Source organism: Podarcis raffonei, chromosome 16 (assembly GCF_027172205.1).
Source record: "Podarcis raffonei isolate rPodRaf1 chromosome 16, rPodRaf1.pri, whole genome shotgun sequence".
NCBI classification, from domain to species: domain Eukaryota; kingdom Metazoa; phylum Chordata; class Lepidosauria; order Squamata; family Lacertidae; genus Podarcis; species Podarcis raffonei.
The window spans coordinates 23,153,400-23,174,997 of NC_070617.1; the positions used below are offsets into that span (position 1 = coordinate 23,153,400).

Sequence of the window (21,598 nt, forward strand, 5' to 3'; positions counted from 1 at the left end):
AGCAGGCGGACCCCCCAGAACAGACACTTGAAATCTGATAGGATGGCATTTTCAGTCAATACTGCCGCATGGAAATCAGCCAAAAGAAAGGCAGCATAGAGTGAGCTTTTGCTGATTTGGTCAGTTCCTGCAAAATGGTTTTACCTTGTCTGCATTGATCATGAAGCGTCAGCAGCTATTACAAGTTAGGAAGGGAAGAATTTTTTCCATTTGTCCAGCACTGCAGCAAATTGAGTTAAAAGAGTTAAGAACAAAGGAGTCTGGCTTATAGCAGGGTCAGGGCATTGGTCTATCTAGCTCAGTAGACTCTACATCTGGTGCGGGGAACCTGTGGCTCTCCAGCTGCTGTTTCAGGTCCACCTAGCATAGTCAGTGGTCAGGGATGATGGGAGTTGTAGTCTAGCAACATGGGGGGGGCACAGGTTCTGCACCAATGGCCGTCTTCCTGAGTAAACCTGCGGTGGAGGGCGGTAGTGGAATGCTCTGCTTGAGTCTCTTCACCTTATAGAGCAGGAGTGGGTCTAACCTGTGCCCCTCCATAGGTTTAACTCTTAACTGTCTTCATCCCCAGCCAGCATGGTCAATCAGTGGGATGATGTGAGCTGTATTCCAACAACTTCTAGAGGATCGCAGGTTAACCAACCTGATGGAGGGCAAGGTTGGCACCCTGAACAGAAAGCAGCCACATTCAGTGCAGAACTGCTTGAAGATTTTGCATCACTCTATTTGAGGCTTTCCAAATAAAGAAGTATTTAGAAAGCAGACACTTAAACTAGCCTTAAGCCTATAAATGCCTGCAGATTTTTAGGTGAGAGCAAGCACAGAATGGCATGCTTTTCATTGATTTTTTTTTCTTCATCCAAAAATAGAGAGCTAAAGTCCCACATTTCTAAGGAATCAGCTCAGAGGAAATTAAAATGGAAGGTCTGAAGTACACAATGTCTTAGAATGTATTTTATTAAGCTACATTTCACAGCAAAATAAGTTCATAAGCCCAGGTAGCTTGTTCTTGAGAGGATGAACTCTGGATCAAACTGCCACATATGGACAAACATTTTCTGCCTCAGCAGTTGGTGGTCAAGAAGAAGAGCTTGTAGTGAAGATCACAGAAGGTCCATCAGGAATCCAGCATCTCTGCTTCACTCGTCACGTGGCTCTTCGTACTTGTGCTTGATGTGCTTCCAGAGTTTCTGCATCACAAGAGACACAAGAATACAGTAATCTTAAGCAACAACCTCAGGAATGCTTGTTTGCAGCTGAACAGAATATTACAATCTGGCACAGTCCACTGCTTACTGCCACCAGAATTAATGGGTGGTATTTTGCAAAGCACAGCAATACCACTCAATAGTACTCCCAAGGTGATTTCAAATAAAGGTGACAACAGAGGTAACAAGATGTACATCTGCTTTGATAACCTGAACATGATAGGAGTGTCATCATTCCAGTAAATATGTTCATTCAGAAGTCCTGTTGAACTGAACTTACTCCATCCTCAAAAGCGAAATGAGCACTGCACTCCATAGTCGCCTTTGACTGGACTTAACCGTCCAGGGGTCCTTTACCTTTTTACTCCCTAAAGGTGTAATTAGGACTACAGCGTTAAAGTCTATATTACGCATCCTCATTTTCTCATACAACTGCACCCTTTACTTGTCAACTGTTCTCTTTCTTTGCCTTTAACACTCTCTTTGCCTCAAAAATCAGTGCTGTGGCCTCCCCAATTCTCCCCCAAAAGTACAACCACATTGAGAATAAAACATCCAGATATATGTCAACAGCAAAAAACCCCTCAGAATAAGAAAGCTTGATTTCTATTAACTTTATAGATCACCAAAGTGCCTATAAAATAAATAAAATGATGATGAGCAGATGATAGGTGCCTGCCCCAGGGAGATTACAATCTGAATATCTGTCACAGGGAAGATGTGGAGAACGATAAAACAGGAAAAATATGCCATTATTTCAGCTACACATTCTTAAGGTTATAGTTACAGTAGGACATGAAAACTAGAAGGTTGTGGCAAATGCTTCACAGAAAACATTAGCTTGATTGAGGGATTTTGAAGGAATGAGAGTGCATCCCACAGGTGTTCTGGAAAGCAGTTCTAAGCATTCTGGGCAGCAGGAGAGAAACTGCTGAATCTTTTGAGGGAGCAAGAGACCTTGATTTATTTGCAAAAGCAGCCACTTCCTATGGCTCTTTCCCAGAAGCACAGGCCACTGTTCTCTTCCATGTATAAGGTGAAACACATGTTCTTCTCAAGTAGATGCTACACAACCTGAACTACAAATTTCACAGGTGAACTAACAGATCATAACGGGTGGCAAGAACCATAGAATAACAATGCCATGGCCTTTGGCTAGCACAATAAAAGTTCATGCATGTAATTCAGCATTAAGTAGACACTTGGGACTTGACTTGGCACAGCTTATTTGTTTATACAGTAGTTTACCTGCCATGGCATCTCCCCAAGACTTCTAGGAACTGCAGTCTCAACTGTTGTTAGTTCTGCTATAAATTAAAGTGCGTTAGTGACTGATTAAATTCTTTCATTACCCCGCTATGCTCACAATCCTGGTAGTTAAGATTGGTCACCACTCAAGATAAAACAAGGATCTTAACAGACCGTAGTCATTGCAAGCTGCACATCCTTTCAGGCCCTCTGGCCTTCGCTTGTTTGGGAGACTGTCCCTCGTACCTTTCTGGTGGCCCCATGCAAGACACACAGAGAAAGCCCAAGCAGGCGTTCAGCTGTTTTGAAGAAGCGCGAGAGGCCCGAAGCCGGGGCCTCTCGTATATCAAGGCCCCGTTTGACCTTCGCCCAGCCCCGCCCCGCGTTCTACGCAAGTCCCCGGCTCGGGCCTGCGCGACCCTACAGGCCGACTTACCTCCTTGTTAACCTGCTCGAAGATGGAGTCCGCGCCCTGGTCGAAGGCTCGCTCGAAGAGCAAGGCGCCCACCACGACCGTGAGAGCGAAGGTAGCGCTGCGGCGTAAAAGCACTCGATAGACCTGCTTGGCGAGCGTCATCTTCGGCAGCCTTCAGGTACCGCGCACGCGCAGCTCTCGCCCTCCTCTAGCAAGGGCGGCCCCTCCGGCTGCCAAAGCTTTATGGGTAACGAAGCCTTTTCCCGCGCGGGATGATGGGCTTTGGAGTCCCGCTCCAGCCCCCTAACCTGTAGTCCGCCTATAGATAAACTTCATTTCCCGGGATGCCCCACGGTTGGTGTCACGTGATCCTTGGGCACTCAAACCTTTGGGAGTCGTAGTCTTGTGTGGTTTCCGGGGATTTTAGAACCCTGCCCCAAACTACAGCTGCTAGTTGGATAGAGGACTATAGTTAGAGATGTTGCCTGCTGGGTTCCTCTACCAGGTGTGAGGGGCGATGCCTGTGATGTCTGTGTAAAGGGAGGTGAGTGGCCTGTTGGGCTATTTTGCTTTACTTCCTTGCCTCCCATAGCCTCGGCTCTTATTTACCTGCCTTCTACCAGGTAAGACCCACTTGTCCATCCAGGTTGCCCTATACTGAGTCAGACCATTGGACCACCTAGCTCAGTATTGTCTACACGGACTGGCAGCAGCTCTGTGGAGGTTCAGGCAGGAGACGCTCCCAGCCCTGGCAGGAGATGCTAGGGATTGAACCTGAGACTTTGGTATAAAGAGGTGTGGGAAATAGCTATTAATGGTAAATTAGCATGTGCTGCTAAGGTAAGACGGGGAATATGCAGGAGAAATGATTTTAAGGAGATATGGAAGGTGTTTGTAGAATTTGTACTGTTAAAACGGACAGGGGTCAAACCATCGCAAGAGGTGATGAAATGTTGGGAGGCTGAATAATTACAATGGAACGGTCTTGGGGTTGGGGGTGCACATTTTTATTCTTATTTATTATTACAGTGGTACCTCGGGTTACATACGCTTCAGGTTACAGACTCCGCTAACCCAGAAATAGTGCTTCAGGTTAAGAACTTTGCTTCAGGATAAGAACAGAAATCGTGCTCCGACGGCACGGCGGCAGCAGGAGGCCCCATTAGCTAAAGTGGTGCTTCAGGTTAAGAACAGTTTCAGGTTAAGAACGGACCTCCGGAACGAATTAAGTACTTAACCCGAGGTACCACTGTATTACTTTGCCAAAATAAAAAATAACATTTTATATATATATCTGAGACTTTCACTGGTATGATCGGATAGAACAAGGAATGTTCACTGCTTGCCAGTATTGGCAATACTGAGCTAGATAGACCAAAAGGTTTGTCTGGGTATGTAGGGCAGCTTCTGGGGTTCCTTTCTCACCATTACCTGATCTTTAAAAAACCCAAAACAAAACAACCCTGGAGATGCTGGAGATTGAACTGGCGGATGGGGGCTTGCAAAACACATGTTCTACCACCAATCATTCATCAGCAGAGATCACTTCAGATTGGCAGCCGCGCTAAGATTTTTGCAGCAAAGACAACATCAAAGAACCTGGCAGTGTCTGAAGAGACAAACAGATTTTGAAGCAATTTTAAAGTAACATTTGTATGACTCATCTTAGGCATGTTTGGGTGCCTAATTCCTTGATTGTTTGTTTGCTTGTTTAAAGCTTTATAAATTGCATTCTTCTTAAAAAAAACAAGTTCCAAAAAGTATGAAAACATCAATAAAATATCACTAAAAACATCACAAAAAATGTCCATAAATACCAGTTAAAAAAAAAATCGTGTTGCAAAGGCTGGTCTAAATAACACCATTTTCAGAAGATGTCTGAGAGAAGGGAGTGATGTTTCCTGTCAAACTTCTACTGGCAGTGAGTTCCACAGGGCAGGGCCTGCCATGCTATATCTGAAGTATATCTGAAGTATATATACTATATCCAGTATATCTGAAGGAGCGTCTCCACCTCCATCGTTCTGCCCGGACACTGAGGTCCAGCACTGAGGGCTTTCTGGGAGTTCCCTCGCAGCGAGAAGCCAAGTTACAGGGAACCAGGCAGAGGGCCTTCTCAGTAGTGGCACCCGCCCTGTGGAACGCCTTCCTACCAGATGTCAAAGAGAACAACAACTACCAGACTTTTAGAAGACATCTGAAGGCAGCCCTGTTTAGGGAAGCTTTTAATGTTTGATGTATTACAGTATTTTAATATTTTTTTGAAAGCCACCCAGAGTGGCTGGGGAAGCCCAGCCAGATGGGCGAGGTATAAATAATAAATCATTATTATTATTATATGCTAAATGCTCTGTCCCCAGTAGAGGTCAACCGAACCTCAGGGGAGTCGGGAACCACCAGAAATGCCCCATCAGAGAACCTTTGTGACTGAGGTGGAGCATAAGGAGCAATTGGTTTCCCATTGTAGCTATAAGAATTTTAAAAATAAATAAATTCAAAAGTAATAGTTCAAGGATGGGTGGGGAACTAGCACCATATTTATTTATAGTTTTTGGCTCAAAAAATCATGTGCCTCTATGACTTTGATAGCTCTTTAGGTGCCACTACTAGACTCCAGCCTATATGCAACCATCATCCCAGCATCCGAAGCAAGTCTCAGTTGCCTTCTGGGCAGCAAATGAGCTGATTTGATCGATGAAGCCCAAAATGATTCTGACTCAACCATAAATTAGACTAGTCTCCTCTGCTGAGCTGTAATGTTGTTGTTTTTTTTATAATTTTTACAATATTTATATACTGATTATCAACCATCATGGTTCTTGAAGCGATATGCAATAATGCTGATCAGATTTATAGGCGGATGGGATTGCTATTACTGCAATAGACTCTATTAAGTCAGCCTGGGAAATGAGCCCACAAATAGTATTAGGCTGCAAAAATAAATATTACTTGCCTGTTAATGAGACTAGTGGAAGAGGGGGAGCTGTAGTCTCTGAAGCTGTAAGAACGTACCGAGAGCCTGTCTGCTGGATCTGGCCAAACACCCATCTAGTCCAGTATCCTGTTCTCAGGGTGACCAAACAGATGCTTCTTCTGAGAAGCCCATAGCCAGATCTGAGCACACCAGCTCTTTTCCCACTTGTGATTCTCAGTGACTGGTATTCAAAGGCTTACTGCCTTCATTAGTGAAGAAGAGAACATAGCCATTGTGGCTTAGTAGCCAGCGATAGCCTTCTGTTCCATGAATTTGTCTAATCCTTATTTTAAAGCTGTCCCCCAAATCTCTACATCTTGTGGGAGTAAACCTGTAGGAAAGCTGTGCAATCAAGGAAAAGAAGCCAAAGTCTGATAATTTCTTTTTCTCTCTCCAAATAATCTTTATTAGTTTTTCAATTAGGTACTCCACATACACATACAGTGGTACCTCGGGTTAAGTATTTAATTCGTTCCGGAAGTCCGTTCTTAACCTGAAACTGTTCTTAACCTGAAGCACCATTTTAGCTAATGGGGCCTCCCGCTGCCGCCGCGCCACCAGAGCACGATTTCTGTTCTCATCCTGAAACAAAGTTCTTAACCCGAGGTACTATTTCTGGGTTAGCGGAGTCTGTAACCTGAAGTGTATGTAACCTGAGGTACCACTGTATTGTATTGCATTTTATACTTGCTCTTCAGAGCTGACTTCCCTCCTTCCTTCTGGTTTTTTTATATCACATATAATTTGATCACATTATTTTCTTCCATTTTATATATTTTTATTCATTTTCCATATTTGTCCATAGTGTATCTATAAACAAATAAGTCCTCATGTTTATACAATTCTTGTTGTCTGTATTCATTTACCACTACTGTTAGTTATATTAGTTTCCTTGTACATTTTGCTTCTTATTTTCATTATCCATCGCTTTTCTCAATCTTTCCCGTTATGAAGTTTGTTTCCCAAAGTCTGATCATTTCATTGACATGTGGGTAAACAGTACAGTGGTACCTCGGGTTAAGTACTTAATTCGTTCCGGAGGTCCGTTCTTAACCTGAAACTGTTCTTAAGCTGAAGCACCACTTTAGCTAATGGGGCCTCCTGCTGTCACCGCACCACCGGAGCACGATTTCTGTTCTTATCCTGAAGCAAAGTTCTTAACCTGAAGCACTATTTCTGGGTTAGCAGAGTCTGTAACCTGAAGCGTATGTAACCTGAAGCGTATGTAACCCGAGGTACCACTGTATTTGATCTTCCCTGCAGAGGTTTCCTTCAGCAAGCGTCTCCATGGGGAAGCGCTATTTCTGCGACTACTGCAACCGCTCTTTCCAGGACAACCTCCACAACAGGAAGAAGCACCTAAACGGGGTTCAGCACCTCCGGGCCAAGAAGGTCTGGTACGATCTGTTTCGAGGTAAGAGGCTGCTTGGTAAGAAAGAAGAGCCCTTTGGATGGATCAGGCCTGTGGCTTATCTGGTCCACCATCCAGCGGCCAAGCAGATGCTTATTAGGGGAAGCCTGCAAACGGGACCTGAGAATGACAGCATTCTCTTTCCACTTACAAGTCCCAGCAAATGGTATTCGGAGGCATCTGCTGTCCCCGACAGGGGATATGGAACGCCCGATTGTAAGCCTGGGTGGGATTCTTGTCGGACGCCTCTTGCTTGCCCTAGTGGATGTGCGGAGTGAGGCCCCCTCACCTTATTTTATCCCTTTAGGTCCATAAGTAGCAACACCCTAGTGGTCCTGGGCCCTAAGGAGGTCAGATTCGCCTCAACCAGAGCCAGGGCCTTTTCAACACTGGCTCCGGCCTGGTGGAACGCTCTGCCTCATGAGACCAGGGCCCTGCAGGATCTGGTTTCTTTCTGCAGGGCCTGTAAGACAGAGTTGTTCCGCCTGGCTTTTGGCTTGGAATTAACTTGATTCCCCCCCCTTCTTTTTTCCTTTATCCTTCTGTGACGGAACTCCTGCTTGGGGACTTCCCTGGCTTTTTTTCTGGCCCACGTAGGACCAGTCTGGATAGTTAGCCTTGGTGAAGACTTGACCTTCTCATCCCCAAAAAAGTTTTTGAGTTTCTGCTTAAATGAGGCTGCATTTTAATGTTGTATTTTAATCTTGTTTTTAAGTTGTATTTCAATCAATTGTTTTATATTTGGTGTTAGCCACCCTGAGCCTGGTCTTGGCTGGGGAGGGCGGGGAATAAATCATCATCATCATCATCATCATCATCATCATCCTCTCCATACTTTTAAGCAGAGGTTGGATGGCCACCTGTCATGGATGCTTTAGCTGAAATTCCTGCATTGCAGGGGGTTGGACTAGATGACCCTTGGGACCCTTTCCAACTTTATGCTTCTATGATCTTTTGCCATCTACAGATAATGCAACCATCCTGCAGGAGGAGCAGAGTAAGAAGCCGTGTCGGGAATTCCTGCTATCGGGTATGCTTTTCTTTTCGTTGGGCTCCTCCCACCCCCAAGAAGCTGTTCTCAGGGGCAGGGAGAAGAGTATCAAATATGGGGGGTGCCCTGCTGGATCTGACCAAAGTAAACCCACCCCTGTGTTGCAAAATATGAGTCAGCAATATCAAAAGCAACACGATGGCCAGAAACAATAACAATGTGAAAAACTTTATGGAATAATTCAAAACATCAAAACTAACAAACTGAAGACTCTGAAAGGCCTTAAATGAATTACAGTGCCAGACTTTACCCGGCGGAGAGCAAGCTGTGAAGCTTTGTATAATCACATGAGCACTGTTCCAGAGTACCGTATTTTTTGCTCTATAACACGCACCCGACCATAACACGCACATAGTTTTTAGAGGAGGAAAACAAGAAAAAAAATATTCTAAACGAAACAGTGGATGTATGATTTTTGTGGTTCATGCTGTGGCCACAGACATGTGATCTGACGGTGAGTTTGGGGTAGCCCAATGCAAAAATCCTGAGGATCCATGTGGATCCATGCTTTGTAACAATGTTTTTGCACCACTGCGGCCCCAGGCAACAGTGGGTGCATGATTTTTTTGGTGCAAGCTGTAGCCATGGACATGCTATGTGATCTGATGGTGAATTTGGGGTGACCCAGTGTAAAAATCCTGAGGATCCATGTGGATCCGTGCTTTGTAACCAGGCTCTCTGTCCCTCTCTTCTCCCCACTCAGTGGCTCTTCTCCCGCTTTGCTGTTTCAAAGTGAGCCACGGAGGAGGGAAGGAAGGGGAACCATGGATCCTCTGCTCACGACTGCAGCAGATCCCCCCGCCATCCATAGGCATTCGCTCCATAACATGCACAGACATTTCCCCTTACTTTCTAGGAGGAAAAAAGTGAGTGTTATGGAGCAAAAAATACGGTATCTTCCATTATATCTATTTGAAAAAAGATTGGTTAATGTAGAAATTACATATCTTTCTACTTACAAGTGTTGAACTAATTGGCTGATGAAGAATTCAACAAAACAGTAGTTGTTCTCTGGAAGCACTATTCAGCAGAGTTCAGAGTTGGACATCAGAATTGGAAATTTGTTGATTATGCAAAGCTTCACAGCTTGCTCTCCGCCGGGGTAAAGTCTGGCACCATGATTCATTTAAGGACTTTCAGAGACTTTCAGAAACTTCAGTTTGTTAGTTTTCATGTTTTGAATTATTCCATAAAGTTTTTCACATTGTTATTGTTTCTGGCTATTGTGTTGCTTTTGATATTGCTGGATCTGACCAAAGGCCTGTCTGGTCTAGATTCCCTGCAGCGGCCAAATTGATATGTCTTGGAAGCCTGCAAGAGGGCAGCAGCCCTGTTCCTCTGCTGTCGCCTCCTAGCAACTAGCGTTTAAAGATATACTGCCTCTGAGCTTGGAGGTTCTATTTGTCTATCAGTAAGCCTCCAACGGGACACGGGTGGTGCTGTGGGTTAAACCACAGAGCCTAGGGCTTGCCGATCAGAAGGTTGGTGGTTCGAATCCCCGCGACGGGGTGAGTTCCCATTGCTCGGTCCTTGCTCCTGCCACCCTAGCAGTTCAAAAGCATGTCAAAGTGCAAGTAGATAAATAGGTACCACTCCGGCGGGAAGGTAAACGGCATTTCCATGCTCTGCTCTGGTTCTCCAGAAGCGGCTTAGTCATGCTGGCCACATGACCTGGAAGCTGTACGCTGGCTCCCTCGGCCAATAAAGCGAGATGAGCGGCGCAACCCCAGAGTCGGCCACGACGACCTAATGGTCAGGGGTCCCTTTACCTTTACCTTTAAGCCTCCATGAATTTGTCTTCCCACCCTTTGGAAACCGCTGAAGCTAGTAGCTGTCGCAATGCATTTATTTCTCCCTAATTTTTAATTTGCGGCAGGTGGCAATAGATGCAGACTGTAATAAATAATTGAATTTGTTTGCTCAAATGGTTATATAAAAATCCCGTGAATGGAGTTTTGTACACAGGAAGGGCCATACTGCCAGGATTGGAAAGGGGGGGGTGATGCAAGTTTTGACAATTCTTGAATGCTGCTCTTGGTCCTGCTGTGGTGGTGAGCTCCTTTGTTCCCCTGAGGCTGCGGTTTTGTTCTTTAAAATTGTGCTTGCTTTGGATCTCTCGGCAGGACGGTGTGATTTCGGCCCCAACTGCAGGTTCTCCCACATGACGGAGGAAGATCTGGAGCAGCTGAATGCTTATGTGCAAGGTAAATGGGGTCTGGAGAACGTAGGCACCCGTGGCCTTAACAGGGTGTGGGATAAACATAAGGAAAAGTGCTAATCCCTTCTGTAGACCCTGTGCAAATCACTGTTAGGCTGCCTTTAAGCCAAGAGCAAACTAGCATCTCCTGTGTTACATTATGCCTGCTATGGCACTGAGGCTGGCTTCTTGCCAGAGCCTTGACTGCGGTCATTGTGATGGACATCTTTCCCCAAACGCAGCCCCCCACTCTGCAGCCGACACTACAAAGTGGAGGCCAGGGAAGGCCAGAGAGATCCGAGCAGCTGTTCCCAGCTCCTGTTATGTTTGTTCACCAATTATACAGCTATTGATTATCAATGTAGGGTAAATGGGCTGGGCAAAAGCAAATAATTGAATCAGCTGGAGAGAGAGAGAAAGGCAGGGGAGCACAACACTCCGTCCCCAACTCCTCTGCTTGATTCCGCAAATCGAAACCTTTTTAATTAAAGACTCTCCCCTGCAAAGACGACCCTGCTGCCTAGACTTCTGGCATTTGGCAAGCCTGCCGCAATTGATTTTTCGTGTCCCCACTGTGCAGAAAGGGGCACTCGGTTGGGGTTAAGCTTTCTTTGCTATCTCCCTGGGAGTTCTGAGCAAGATAAGCTGAACCCACAATGCTTTTTTTGTGGTGGTGGGGCTCTTGGATGGGGGTGGGGAGCAATGGCTACAGCGTTTCTGTTTTATGGAAGTTATTGACAATTTAACAATTATCCCATTGTCTTTGGGGAAGGGCTGTAGCTCAATGGTAGGGTGTCTAGCAAGCAGGAGGTCCCAGATTCAATCCCCTCCAGCATCTCCAGGTAGACATGAGAGAGGTGCCTGGCTGAAATCCTGGAGAGCTGGTCAGTGTACACAATACTGAGCTAGGTGGACTGAGTATAAGGCAGCTTCCTATGTAAGTATGGAAAAGAGGCTAAAGTCAGGGGTGGTGGGGGCCTTGTCCAAGCCCCGCTTTGAGGGGAAGCAATATGATTTTCACTTGGACAGACTGGGGGTAAGCAAGATGTTTTATACCCTTCAAGTGTAGGGCCAGGCCAGGCACGACACAGGAGATTTGTGATTCATTTATTTTAAAAGCATTTCCATACCACTCGATAGTTTGACATCTCTACGTGGTATGCATGGAGGCAACTTAAAAACAGTACAGTGGTATCTTGGGTTACAGACGCTTCAGGTTACAGACACTTCAGGTTACAGACTCTGTTAACCCAGAAATAGTACCTTGAGTTAAGAACTTTACCTCAGGATGAGAACAGAAATCGTGCTCCTGCGGCACGGTGGCAGCGGGAGGCCCCATTAGCTAAAGTGGTGCTTCAGGTTAAGAACAGTTTCAGGTTAAGAACGGACCTCTGGAACGAATTAAGTTCTTAACCCGAGGTACCACTGTATTGTTGAAAACGGAGCTGCAACATTTCAAAAAAAACAAAGCAGCATTATTACAAACAAACAAATCGGAAATTCAGTAGTACCAGGGCCAGTTTTCTGGGTCAGGGAAAGCCTGGGCAAAAAGATGTCTTTGCAATACATATGACACAATGAGTAGATGATGGATGGGGCAGGGGGCAGGGCATTCCACAATGGTAGAAAATGCCTGTTTTTGGCTCCTCTCCTGAACCTAAACCAGAGAGGTTGTAGGGTGGATGGGGGTGGGGGGGGGAGACTCTTCCATGTTACCCATTTCTGGCTACTCCTCCCTCTTTCCCCCCTCTTTCTCCGGCTGCACTCATGAATATTCAGCAGGCTGGAAGAATAATTGGCTGCCACTGCCGAGCTGGCGCGATCCTTCACTCTGCTGGAGTGGTGGCGGTGTTAATTTCACACCCTGTCGGAAAATGTTTAACATTTTGCTTAAAAGCGTGACATATGGCACCGTCTTGGTTTGGAGCAGGTGGTTGGCAGGAGGGTGGGTGCTGCAGGAGGTGGGAGGGGTCCTCTGGGGTAGGTGGTAGGAGATGCCTTTTTTGGATTCTGTTCTGGAATGGTTTCCTCTGGGGACTGGGCAGGGTGATCTGATCATTAGTATGGGGAGCAGTGTTGTCCAAGTCCCTCTCTCCCCGCTTTCCCATTGAGTTTTTTGGTATTCAGGTGCCCCCAGGAATCTGTGTTCTTGTTGCTGATGAATGGAACGTTTCCTCCCGACTGCCTCCTGCAATCACTCAAGCTGTCTCTGGCTTATTCTGCCTTCGGGCCCGTGATTGCGCTGTTAATGTCAACGAGCCAGGATGTTTCCCCTCCCCGAATATGCATTAATGCACCAAAGCCGTAGAAAAGCAACAGCACAGGCCGCCTTTGAAAGGAGAGACTATCCTGCGGAAGGGGCTTGCTTTGGGTCACCAAGGCAAAAATTCCATGCCTGGCTTGTTTGCAACGGGCATCAGTGTGAGTCCTGTGTCCCTGCTCAGGGACGGAGGGTGAGAATGCGAGTTCTGCCCCAGTCATAACCGGGCGGCAGGGAAACCACAGCTCCAAGCCCGCGCAGATTCCTGAACCAAGGGTGTAGAAATTCAGCCTGTGTGTAAGAAGAGGCTGGCTGCTGGATCAGGCCAGCATCCTGTTCTCCCAGTGGCCAACCAGATGGCTGTGGGAAGCCAGAAAGCAGGCCCTGAGCACAAGTTCACTTTATAATAATAATAATAATAATAATAATAATAATAATAATAATAATAATAATTTATTATTTATACCCCGCCCATCTGGCTGGGCCTCCCCAGCCACTCTGGGCGGCTTCCATAAAAACCAAAAATACAGTAAATATCACACGTTAAAAACTTCCCTGAACAGGGCTGCCTTAAGATGTCTTCTGAATGTCAGGTAGTTGTTTATCTCTTTGACATCTGCTGGAAGGGCATTCCACAGGGCGGGCGCCACTACTGAGAAGGCCCTCTGCCTGGTTCCCTGTAGCTTTGCTTCTCGCAATGAGGGAACCGCCAGAAGGCCCTCGGCGCTGGACCTCAGCGTCTGGGCAGAATGATGGGGGTGGAGACGCTCCTTCAGGTATACTGGACCGAGGCCGTTTAGGGCTTTAAAGGTCGGGACTTTTCTCTCCCGTGAGTTACAGCAACTGATGTTTAGAAGCATTGCTGCTTCTGACCATTGAGGCAGAGCAATAGCCATCATGGTGTTTGCAGCAGCTAGGCTGGTGAGTGGGAGCAGCTGCTGGGACCACATCATACTGGTCCTAAAGGATCTGACTGGCTCCCCGTACGTTTCCAAGCACTATTCAAAGTGTTGGTGCTGACCTTTAAAGCCCTAAGTGGCCTCAGCCCTGTATATCTGAAGAAGCGCCTCCACCCCCATCGTTCAGCCCGGACACTGAGGTCCAGCTCCAAGGGCCTTCTGGCGGTTCCCTCCCTGCGAGAAGTGAGGTTACAGGGAACCAGGCATAGGGCCTTCTTGGTAGTGGCACCCGACCTGTAGAATGCCCTCCAATCAGATGTCAAGGAAATGAGTAACTATATTATCTTCAGGACACAGCTGAAGGCAGCCCTGTACTGTATAGGGAATCTTTTTTTCTTTAAAAGATATTTATTAAAGTTTTTAAAGTATAACAAAAAAGATAAAAAATAAAAAGAAACATACAAAATAAAAACAGTTAAAAACACATTAATTTTCATAACATATCTTCCTTACGCTTATTTCCCCAGACCTCCTCATACCTCCCTTTTTTGTATTCCAGTTCAGTTTGTTAGTTCAGCAAATCCTTACCATTAAACTTTAACCCATTTGTAAACCTTTTTTTCATATTTCTTAAAGCATTACAGCTGGAAACCACTTATTTTCTATCCAACATCCTTCTAACATTCATAAATTTTACAATATTTCTGTAAATAGTCTTTAAATTTCTTCCAATCTTCTTTCACCGACTCTTCTCCCTGGTCTCGGATTCTGCCAGTCATTTCCGCCAATTCCATGTAGTCAATCACCTTCATCTGCCTGTATAGGGAATCTTTTTAATGTGCAATGTGTTATTATTTTTTTATATCAGATGGAAGCTGGGCAAAATGGCTGGGGCAACCCGGTCAGATGGGTGGGGTACAAATAATATAATTATTATTATTTACTGGATCAGGCCAATAGTCTGTCTAATCCAGCATCCTGTTCTCACAGTGGCCAACAAAGTGCCACTTCTGGGAAGCCTGTAAGCAAAGACTTGAGTCTCTCCTGGGGTTTCCAGCAACTGTACTGCTTCCAACACATAAACCGCAGAATTTGATCCCATAAGATCTAGTCCCTCTTTTTCCTAATACTAGGAAATACGACTCCAAACATTGGAAAATTTGGGACAGACAAAAGTGCTTCCTTACACAGTGATGAACTCACCAAGCCGAGGTTGCGCCAATACTTCAGGCATCAAACCTGTTTCCAAATCTCCTTCTCCTCCTTCTTGTGCCTTGCAGTCATGCCATTGCTCCATTGAACTATGGAACTCGCTGCTGCAGGGGGCCATCAACCAGGGCGGCTTTAAAACAGGACTGGATAAATTGGTGGAGGAGAAGGCTGATCAACAGCTGTTCAGCACCACAAAGGCTTTGCTTTGCCTCCGCAGTCGGAGACAGTAATGCTTCTGAATTCTAATAATAATAAATAAATAATAAAATTTTATTTATCTCCCGCCCTCCCCAGCCAACGCTGTGCTCAGAGCGGCTAACAACATTAAATTCTAGTTGCGGGAAGCCACAGGAGGAGAGAAGGCTCTTGTATTCAGGTCTGGCTTGTGGGCTTACCAGAAAAGGCTTCTGGTTAGCCACAGTGAGAACAGGAATGCTGGACTATTGGCTTGATCCTTCAGAGCTCTTTTGATGTTCTTGTGGCTCTTCTGTCTGTTTTTGGAGAGCAACATGGACCTGCCTTCTGAAGCAGGAACTGCAGCTGGCCCTTCTTTTGCTGCTCTGTGCACAACCTGTGAGTCTCATTGGCCCTCTCCCCGGTTTCTTTTTAACTGCCGTGTGGACCGCACTCAGTGATCCTCCCAGCCTGTACAAATTCTGCCAAGGCAAAGGACGTTGTTGCTGTTGTTCTTTTGAAAAAAAGCTGTTCCACGATTTGGAGCTGCGTAGGTGGAGGACTGGATAAGATGGGAAGGCAGAACCATCCGTCCAGAACTGGCCAAATCGCAGACGGAATGGCAGCTGGGAAGGTGGTTCCGTAAAGGGAACCACAGCACCCGGGCCGGAACTGTCAGCTGCAGGAATACAAGGGGAAATAACCAGGAGTGTGTTCAATGGGGTGAAAGGCTGTCGGGCTAAATGAGATTGCCCTTGTCTGTCTTTCCAAAAAAACAGAAGAGAGGAGGGCGAAAGAGCAGCGGCTGGACAAGGCAGTCGTCACGCCTGGCACCATTGATGAGTGGCTGGAGAAGAGAGCCAAGCGGCTTGGCACAGCTCAGACTGACAGGTAATGCACTCTCTGCAGCTGGGGCGCGAGATTTAGGTGATGGCAAAGCTCTGCCTCCACCGTTGGAAGCAGCAATGCGGGAGGGGAGAGTGCTCTTTTTTTATTTTAAATAAATTTTATTACTATTTTCCAAACAACAACAACAACACGAAAGATATCAATAATAATAATAATAATAATAATAATTTATTATTTGTACCCCGCCCATCTGGCTGGGTTTCCCCAGCCACTCTGGGCGGCTTCCAACAAAGATGAAAAATACACTAAAATGTCACATATTAAAAACTTCCCTGAACAGGGCTGCCTTCAGATGTCTTCTGAATGTCAGGTAGATGTTTATCTCTTTGACATCTGATGGGAGGGCGTTCCACAGGGCGGGCGCCACTACCGAAAAGGCCCTCTGCCTGGTTCCCTGTAACTTGGCCTCTCGCAGTGAGGGAACCGCCAGAAGGCCCTCGGAGCTGGACCTCAGTGTCCGGGCAGAACGATGGGGGAGGAGACGCAACACACAAAAATCAACATTCGAAAACTAAAGAAAGCAACAACAACAAAAAACAAAAAACAAATCCATATCTTACAAATTAATATTATAGACACTAAAACAACAACAACAAGACATTGACTTCCACCAGTCCCACAGCGCCTCCTTTATCTCTTACTGTGTCTTCCTGTTATCATCTCTATCCTAACATCTAGATACAAATCCCTCTTTCATATCCTTTCACTTCACAAGGTTATTCCAGACTCAGCCAGATTTCTGTCCTCGAACCTTGACTTTTGAGGTATTCATTTAGGCACTCCCATTATTTTTTTACTTCACTTTTTGGGACGGGAGAGTGCTCTTGCGCTCAGGTCCTGCTTGCAGATTTGCCTAGGTTGGAAACTGACAGCAGTATGCTGAACTAGATGGGTCATGTCAGGGACCAGGCAGAAGTGGAATGGCGGAGACCGCCTGATCCTTCCAGAGAAGAAGACAGTTCAGAATTACAACAGGGGTTTGAGGGAGGTCGCAGCTCAGAGGCAGATCAGGGGGAAAGCTGGGAAAAAATGGGAGAGGAGGAGGAGGAGGAGGAGGAGGAGGAAGAGGAAGAACCAGGAGAGCAACAGCTGAAGGACACAGTGTCTTTAGAAAGCATTCCAGACCCACTCCCCTCTCCCAGAACCCAGCGAGCCTTGAAAGTAGGAGATCAAAGGGCTCAGAAGCAAAGGGCCCTCAGCGCCACCCGTAGAAGAGATGACGAATGAGGAAGTGGGAGCCTCTCTCTGTGAATATTGAATAAAAAGCAGATGGTAATGACTTTTCCTTGTCTTATCCATTCCTGGATAAGGGCCTTCTGGCGGTTCCCTCCCTGCGAGAAGTGAGGTTACAGGGAACCAGGCAGAGGGCCTTCTCGGTAGTGGTGCCAGCCCTGTGGAACGCCCTCCTAGCAGATGTCAAGGCAATAAACAACTCTTTTACTTTTAAAAGACAACTGAAGGTGGCCCTGTTTAGGGAAGTCTTTAATGTCTGACGCTGTATTGATTTTAATATTCTGTTGGAAGCCGCCCAGAGTGGCTGGGAAACCCAGCCAGATGGGCAGGGTATAAATTATTATTATTATTATTATTATTATTATTATTATTATTATTATTATTATCCTGGCAACCTGCCATGGGGGTTGTTTCCTCTGCCACCTGACAGGCCATTGGCCTGATCCAGCAGCCAGGCTCTTACGTTCTTAATTGGATTAGGTGGGGAAGTGGAAAGCTACTTCGCCAGTGTGGTTCAGTGCCTGGCATCTCCAAATAGGTGTGGGAAAGCCCCTGTCTGAAACCTTGGAGAGCCACTGCAGGTGGACTGGGTACTGGAAGCTTTGAGACCTCCAAATGTTGTTGGACTCCCAACTCCCATGAGCCCCAGCAGGCTGGCTGGTGGTCAGGGATGATGGGAGTTGCAGTTCAGCAACACCTGGAACAGCAAAAGTCCCACCTATCCCAACTGGTAGCTAAAGAGACAGAAAACAGTCTGACTTTAACAGAAGGAAGTTGTCCTTTGGGAAGAACTTGTACCCGTGGGCCAGGAAGTGCATTCTTCAAATCTCAAACCTTGGGGTTTCCCTAATTCAGTGACTCCAGCCCAAGCCATGACCTTCTGGTGTGGTGTAGTGGTTAAGAGCGGTAGTCTCGTAATCTGGGGAACCGGGTTCGCGTCTCCGCTCCTCCACATGCAGCTGCTGGGTGACCTTGGGCCAGTCACACTTCTTTGAAGTCTCTCAGCCCCACTCACCTCACAGAGTGTTTGTTGTGGAGGAGGAAGGGAAAGGAGAATGTTAGCCGCTTTGAGACTCCTTAAAGGGAGTGAAAGGCGGGATATCAAATCCAAACTCTTCTTCAAATCCAAACTCTTCTTCTTCTTCTTCTTCTTCTACTCCAGCCTTTCTCAACCTGTGGGTCCCCAGATGTTGTTGAACTACAACTCCCATCACCCCTAGCTAGCAAGGCCAGAGCTCAGGGATGATGGGAGTTGTAGGCCAACAACATCTGGGGACCCACAGGGTGAGAACCGCTGTCTAGTCTGACCCTCCCTGTTTGCAATATTGAGATGTTGACACTGACCCTACCTCACAGGGTTGTTGTTGCAAAGGTTACTGAGATGTTGGTGGTGCACCCAGAGCCCTGCAAAAGCACTGTAGAAATATGGAGTCTTGTAGGGTTTTTTTTAATATAAAAAAGTATCTGATTTCCAATGCTGTGCTTTTCTTCTCTCAGTCCCCTCTCCGAGGAAGAGTCAGTTTTCCAGTATCCACCTGGTTGGCCTTCGGTCCAGGATCTTCCACCTTCCCTGCAGGCTCCGCCTCCTGGTGGATGGCAGGTGCCACCCAATCTCCAATGGGGATGACTCTGCTGACGCAACCAGGACGCCCTTCAGAACACCAGGCGGTGTCTCTTATGCCTTTGCTCCCAGTGTTGTGGAGGAAATACAACAGGAACAGGGAACCTGTGGGCCTCCAGATGTTGAACTACAGCTCCCATCCTCATCATACGGTGGCCGTGTTGGCTGGTGCTGATTGGAGCTGGAATCTTGGGGAGGCGCCACATCCTTCCCATCCCTGATACAGGATGTACATCTATGTCTTTTCAGCTTTTCTGATTATTGACAGCTGTCCTGCTGCTCAAGTTCATGCATATATAATGCGGAAAATGCAAAGGGGAATCAAAACGAAGTGGACCTTATTTAACGTAATGGTTTGGTGAGAAAAAAGAAAATGTGAAAATTGCTAATGGAAGAAGTCAGCCGATTGGGCACTGAAGGGTTCGCTCTGGCAGTCCTTGGAAGGGTGTCCTAGGGTAGAATGGTCCCATCTCAAGGCTCTCCGTTGTGAGCTCCGCTGTCAGTACTGTGGGGGTTAGCAAAAGGGGGGACGTTATGGAGGGGTGCACCTTGGATTAACCAGATCCAAAGTGCTCATCTTCCCACAGTGTGGCTCCAAAGCGTGGTGGGTGTGGGGCTAAGACCCACCAACCCTGGGAGAGAAAGTTCAGAAGGAGGAAGCGTTCTGGATGATGAAAGCAGAAGAAAATGGGGAGGGGGCGGGAAAACCATCCTAACCCACAGATGCCATCAACCACTCCAGCAAGAACCCCATAGCTCCCTGGATTTTGCAGTCCCTCCAACTTGGATTCTTTGCTTTACCTGCAGAGGGTGGGAATATCTGTTGTTGTTGTTTAAATAAAGTTCAGCTGAAATTTGTACTTCCTGTGTACTTGTAATATTTCTACAGAACCAAGATTTTGGGACACGTGTGTGGGAGAGAATATTAAATCGGCAGTACCATTTGAGCGTCCAAACTTGCGTTGTTTGACTTCCTTCTCTTTGCTGCCTAGTTTAAATGTGTGCTGGGGGAACGCCAAGAGTTTTAACCCCTGTGACATTGCACATGCCCAGCGTTGTGTTTGAGATTTGGCCCTTGGCTGCTATACGTACGCTGTTGTTTGTGTGCCAGGGATCTGCAGCTGGTGTGGGCACTGCGCTTGGTGTGCTGATGGCAAGGCTGAGGTCAGGGCTGGCATCATAGGGCACCTGTCAAGGTGCCACCTGTTTAAAAGCCCTCATTGCAGAGCAGCAATGGGAGATCTGTGGCCCTTGTTTTTTTGCTGGGTTTTGCACCTCCTATCATCGTTTGCCTGACTTGCCAATTGGGTCCAATCTACTGGGAGAGCAGGGCTTGCTCTGAGGATCTTATAAACCAGGTAGGTTCATAAAGGCAAAGAGTGTAAAACAGAGGGGACACTTATACATGTTTGGTGGACCTGTGAAAAAATCAAAAGCTTCTGGAACACAGTAAATGACCAGCTTAAAAAAATGTTTAAGCATAACTTTATGAAAAATACAGAAGCTTTTCTACTAGGGATAACGGACGCAGGTATAGCAAGAGACGATCAGAAAATATTCCTCTATGCCACAGGAGCAGCAAAGGATCCTTATTGCTAAAAACTGGAAAAAAGAAACTGTGCCAACAAAAAAGGAATGGCAAGACAAACCGTTAGAGTATATTGAACTGGCTAGATTAACAGAGGCAATTAGAGATCACACTAGACAAGAGTTTCAAAAAGCATGGGGAAAATGCAGAGAATACTTCACAAAACAGTGCCCTAAAATACATACTTGTTTCGATTAATGTCTGCAGGAGACTTTGTGGATATTTAGGTTATAATTAGAAAAATCTTAATAATTATTCAGAAAGGAAACAGTTTATAAGAAGTAAATAAGGAGGCCAGATACAGGATAAAGGAAGTCTTTTATTTCGTTGTTTGTATTGTTGTATGTTATGCTCACTGTGTATGTTATGTTCATGTTTAATGAGGGTGAATTGTGTATTGGGGGGTGGGGGGTTTATGTTATGTTGTAAATAAAATTCCAATAAAAAATATTTTTTAAAAAACAACAACATAAAGGCAAAGAGCCAGGCCTTTCAGTAACTGGGTCCCAGATCATTTAGGGTTTTGAAGGGAAAAACCAGCACAAGAAAGCATGCCCTGAAGCTGGAACCAAATTGGTAACCAATGTAGCTTCTGTAGGGAGAGTGCTTCATGATCTCCTACCAGCATCCTGACATTTGAACCATTTGAGATCTCTACAGTGTCTTCAAGAGCAGCCCCATTGCAAGAGCATTACGCTCACCTTGTCTGGATGGTGACAACGTCTGCATGACTGAAGCCCTGGAGGATCGTGGATCTAGTGCAAAATATCTCTTGTCCCTGTAATCACATTGAGCAGTCTAAAACCACCATAAGGCTACTAAGAAATGGGACAAGGAAGAAGGTGAATGTCGGGGGCTGGACTGAGGAAGAATGGTGGGGACCGCCCCCCTCCTCTTGAACCTTCCTGGAAACAGGAGGACAATATAGATTTATAACAGTGGTTTGCAGAAGGTCATAGAGGCGACACAGGGGAGAAGCTGGGAAATATTGGGAGAGCAGCAGGAAGAAGAAGAAGCACCAGGGGAGAGACAGCTGACAGACTCACATGTCTTTAGACAGCATTCCAGACCGCCCCTCCATCTCCCAGGACTAAGGGGCATTGAGAGTAGTAGAACAGAAAGCTCAGAGGCAGAAAGCACAGATCAGCCGGCACAGGGGTGACGCAGAATAGGAGAGACAGAGAGGGTGGGACTTGGA

At 46.3% G+C, this 21,598-nt stretch overlaps 2 protein-coding genes across 2 annotated transcripts; one reads left to right on the forward strand and one right to left on the reverse strand.

Moving 5' to 3' along the window:
• Window positions 1–939: 939 nt before the first annotated feature.
• Window positions 940–3,096, reverse strand: LOC128403490 (cytochrome b-c1 complex subunit 9). The gene is made up of 2 exons (XM_053368293.1): window positions 2,893–3,096; window positions 940–1,190 (listed from the first exon to the last, which is right to left on the reverse strand). The coding sequence occupies exons 1-2, from the start codon at window positions 3,031–3,033 to the stop codon at window positions 1,140–1,142; spliced, it is 192 nt and encodes a 63-aa protein (XP_053224268.1). The 5' UTR covers window positions 3,034–3,096; the 3' UTR covers window positions 940–1,139.
• Window positions 3,097–3,233: 137 nt separating this feature from the next.
• ZMAT5 (zinc finger matrin-type 5) lies at window positions 3,234–19,300 on the forward strand. The gene is made up of 6 exons (XM_053368292.1): window positions 3,234–3,415; window positions 7,109–7,259; window positions 8,224–8,286; window positions 10,431–10,511; window positions 15,829–15,940; window positions 18,689–19,300. Exons 2-6 carry the CDS (start codon window positions 7,133–7,135, stop codon window positions 18,816–18,818), a joined length of 513 nt encoding a protein of 170 aa, XP_053224267.1. The 5' UTR covers window positions 3,234–3,415; window positions 7,109–7,132; the 3' UTR covers window positions 18,819–19,300.
• The last annotated feature ends 2,298 nt before the right edge of the window (window positions 19,301–21,598 follow it).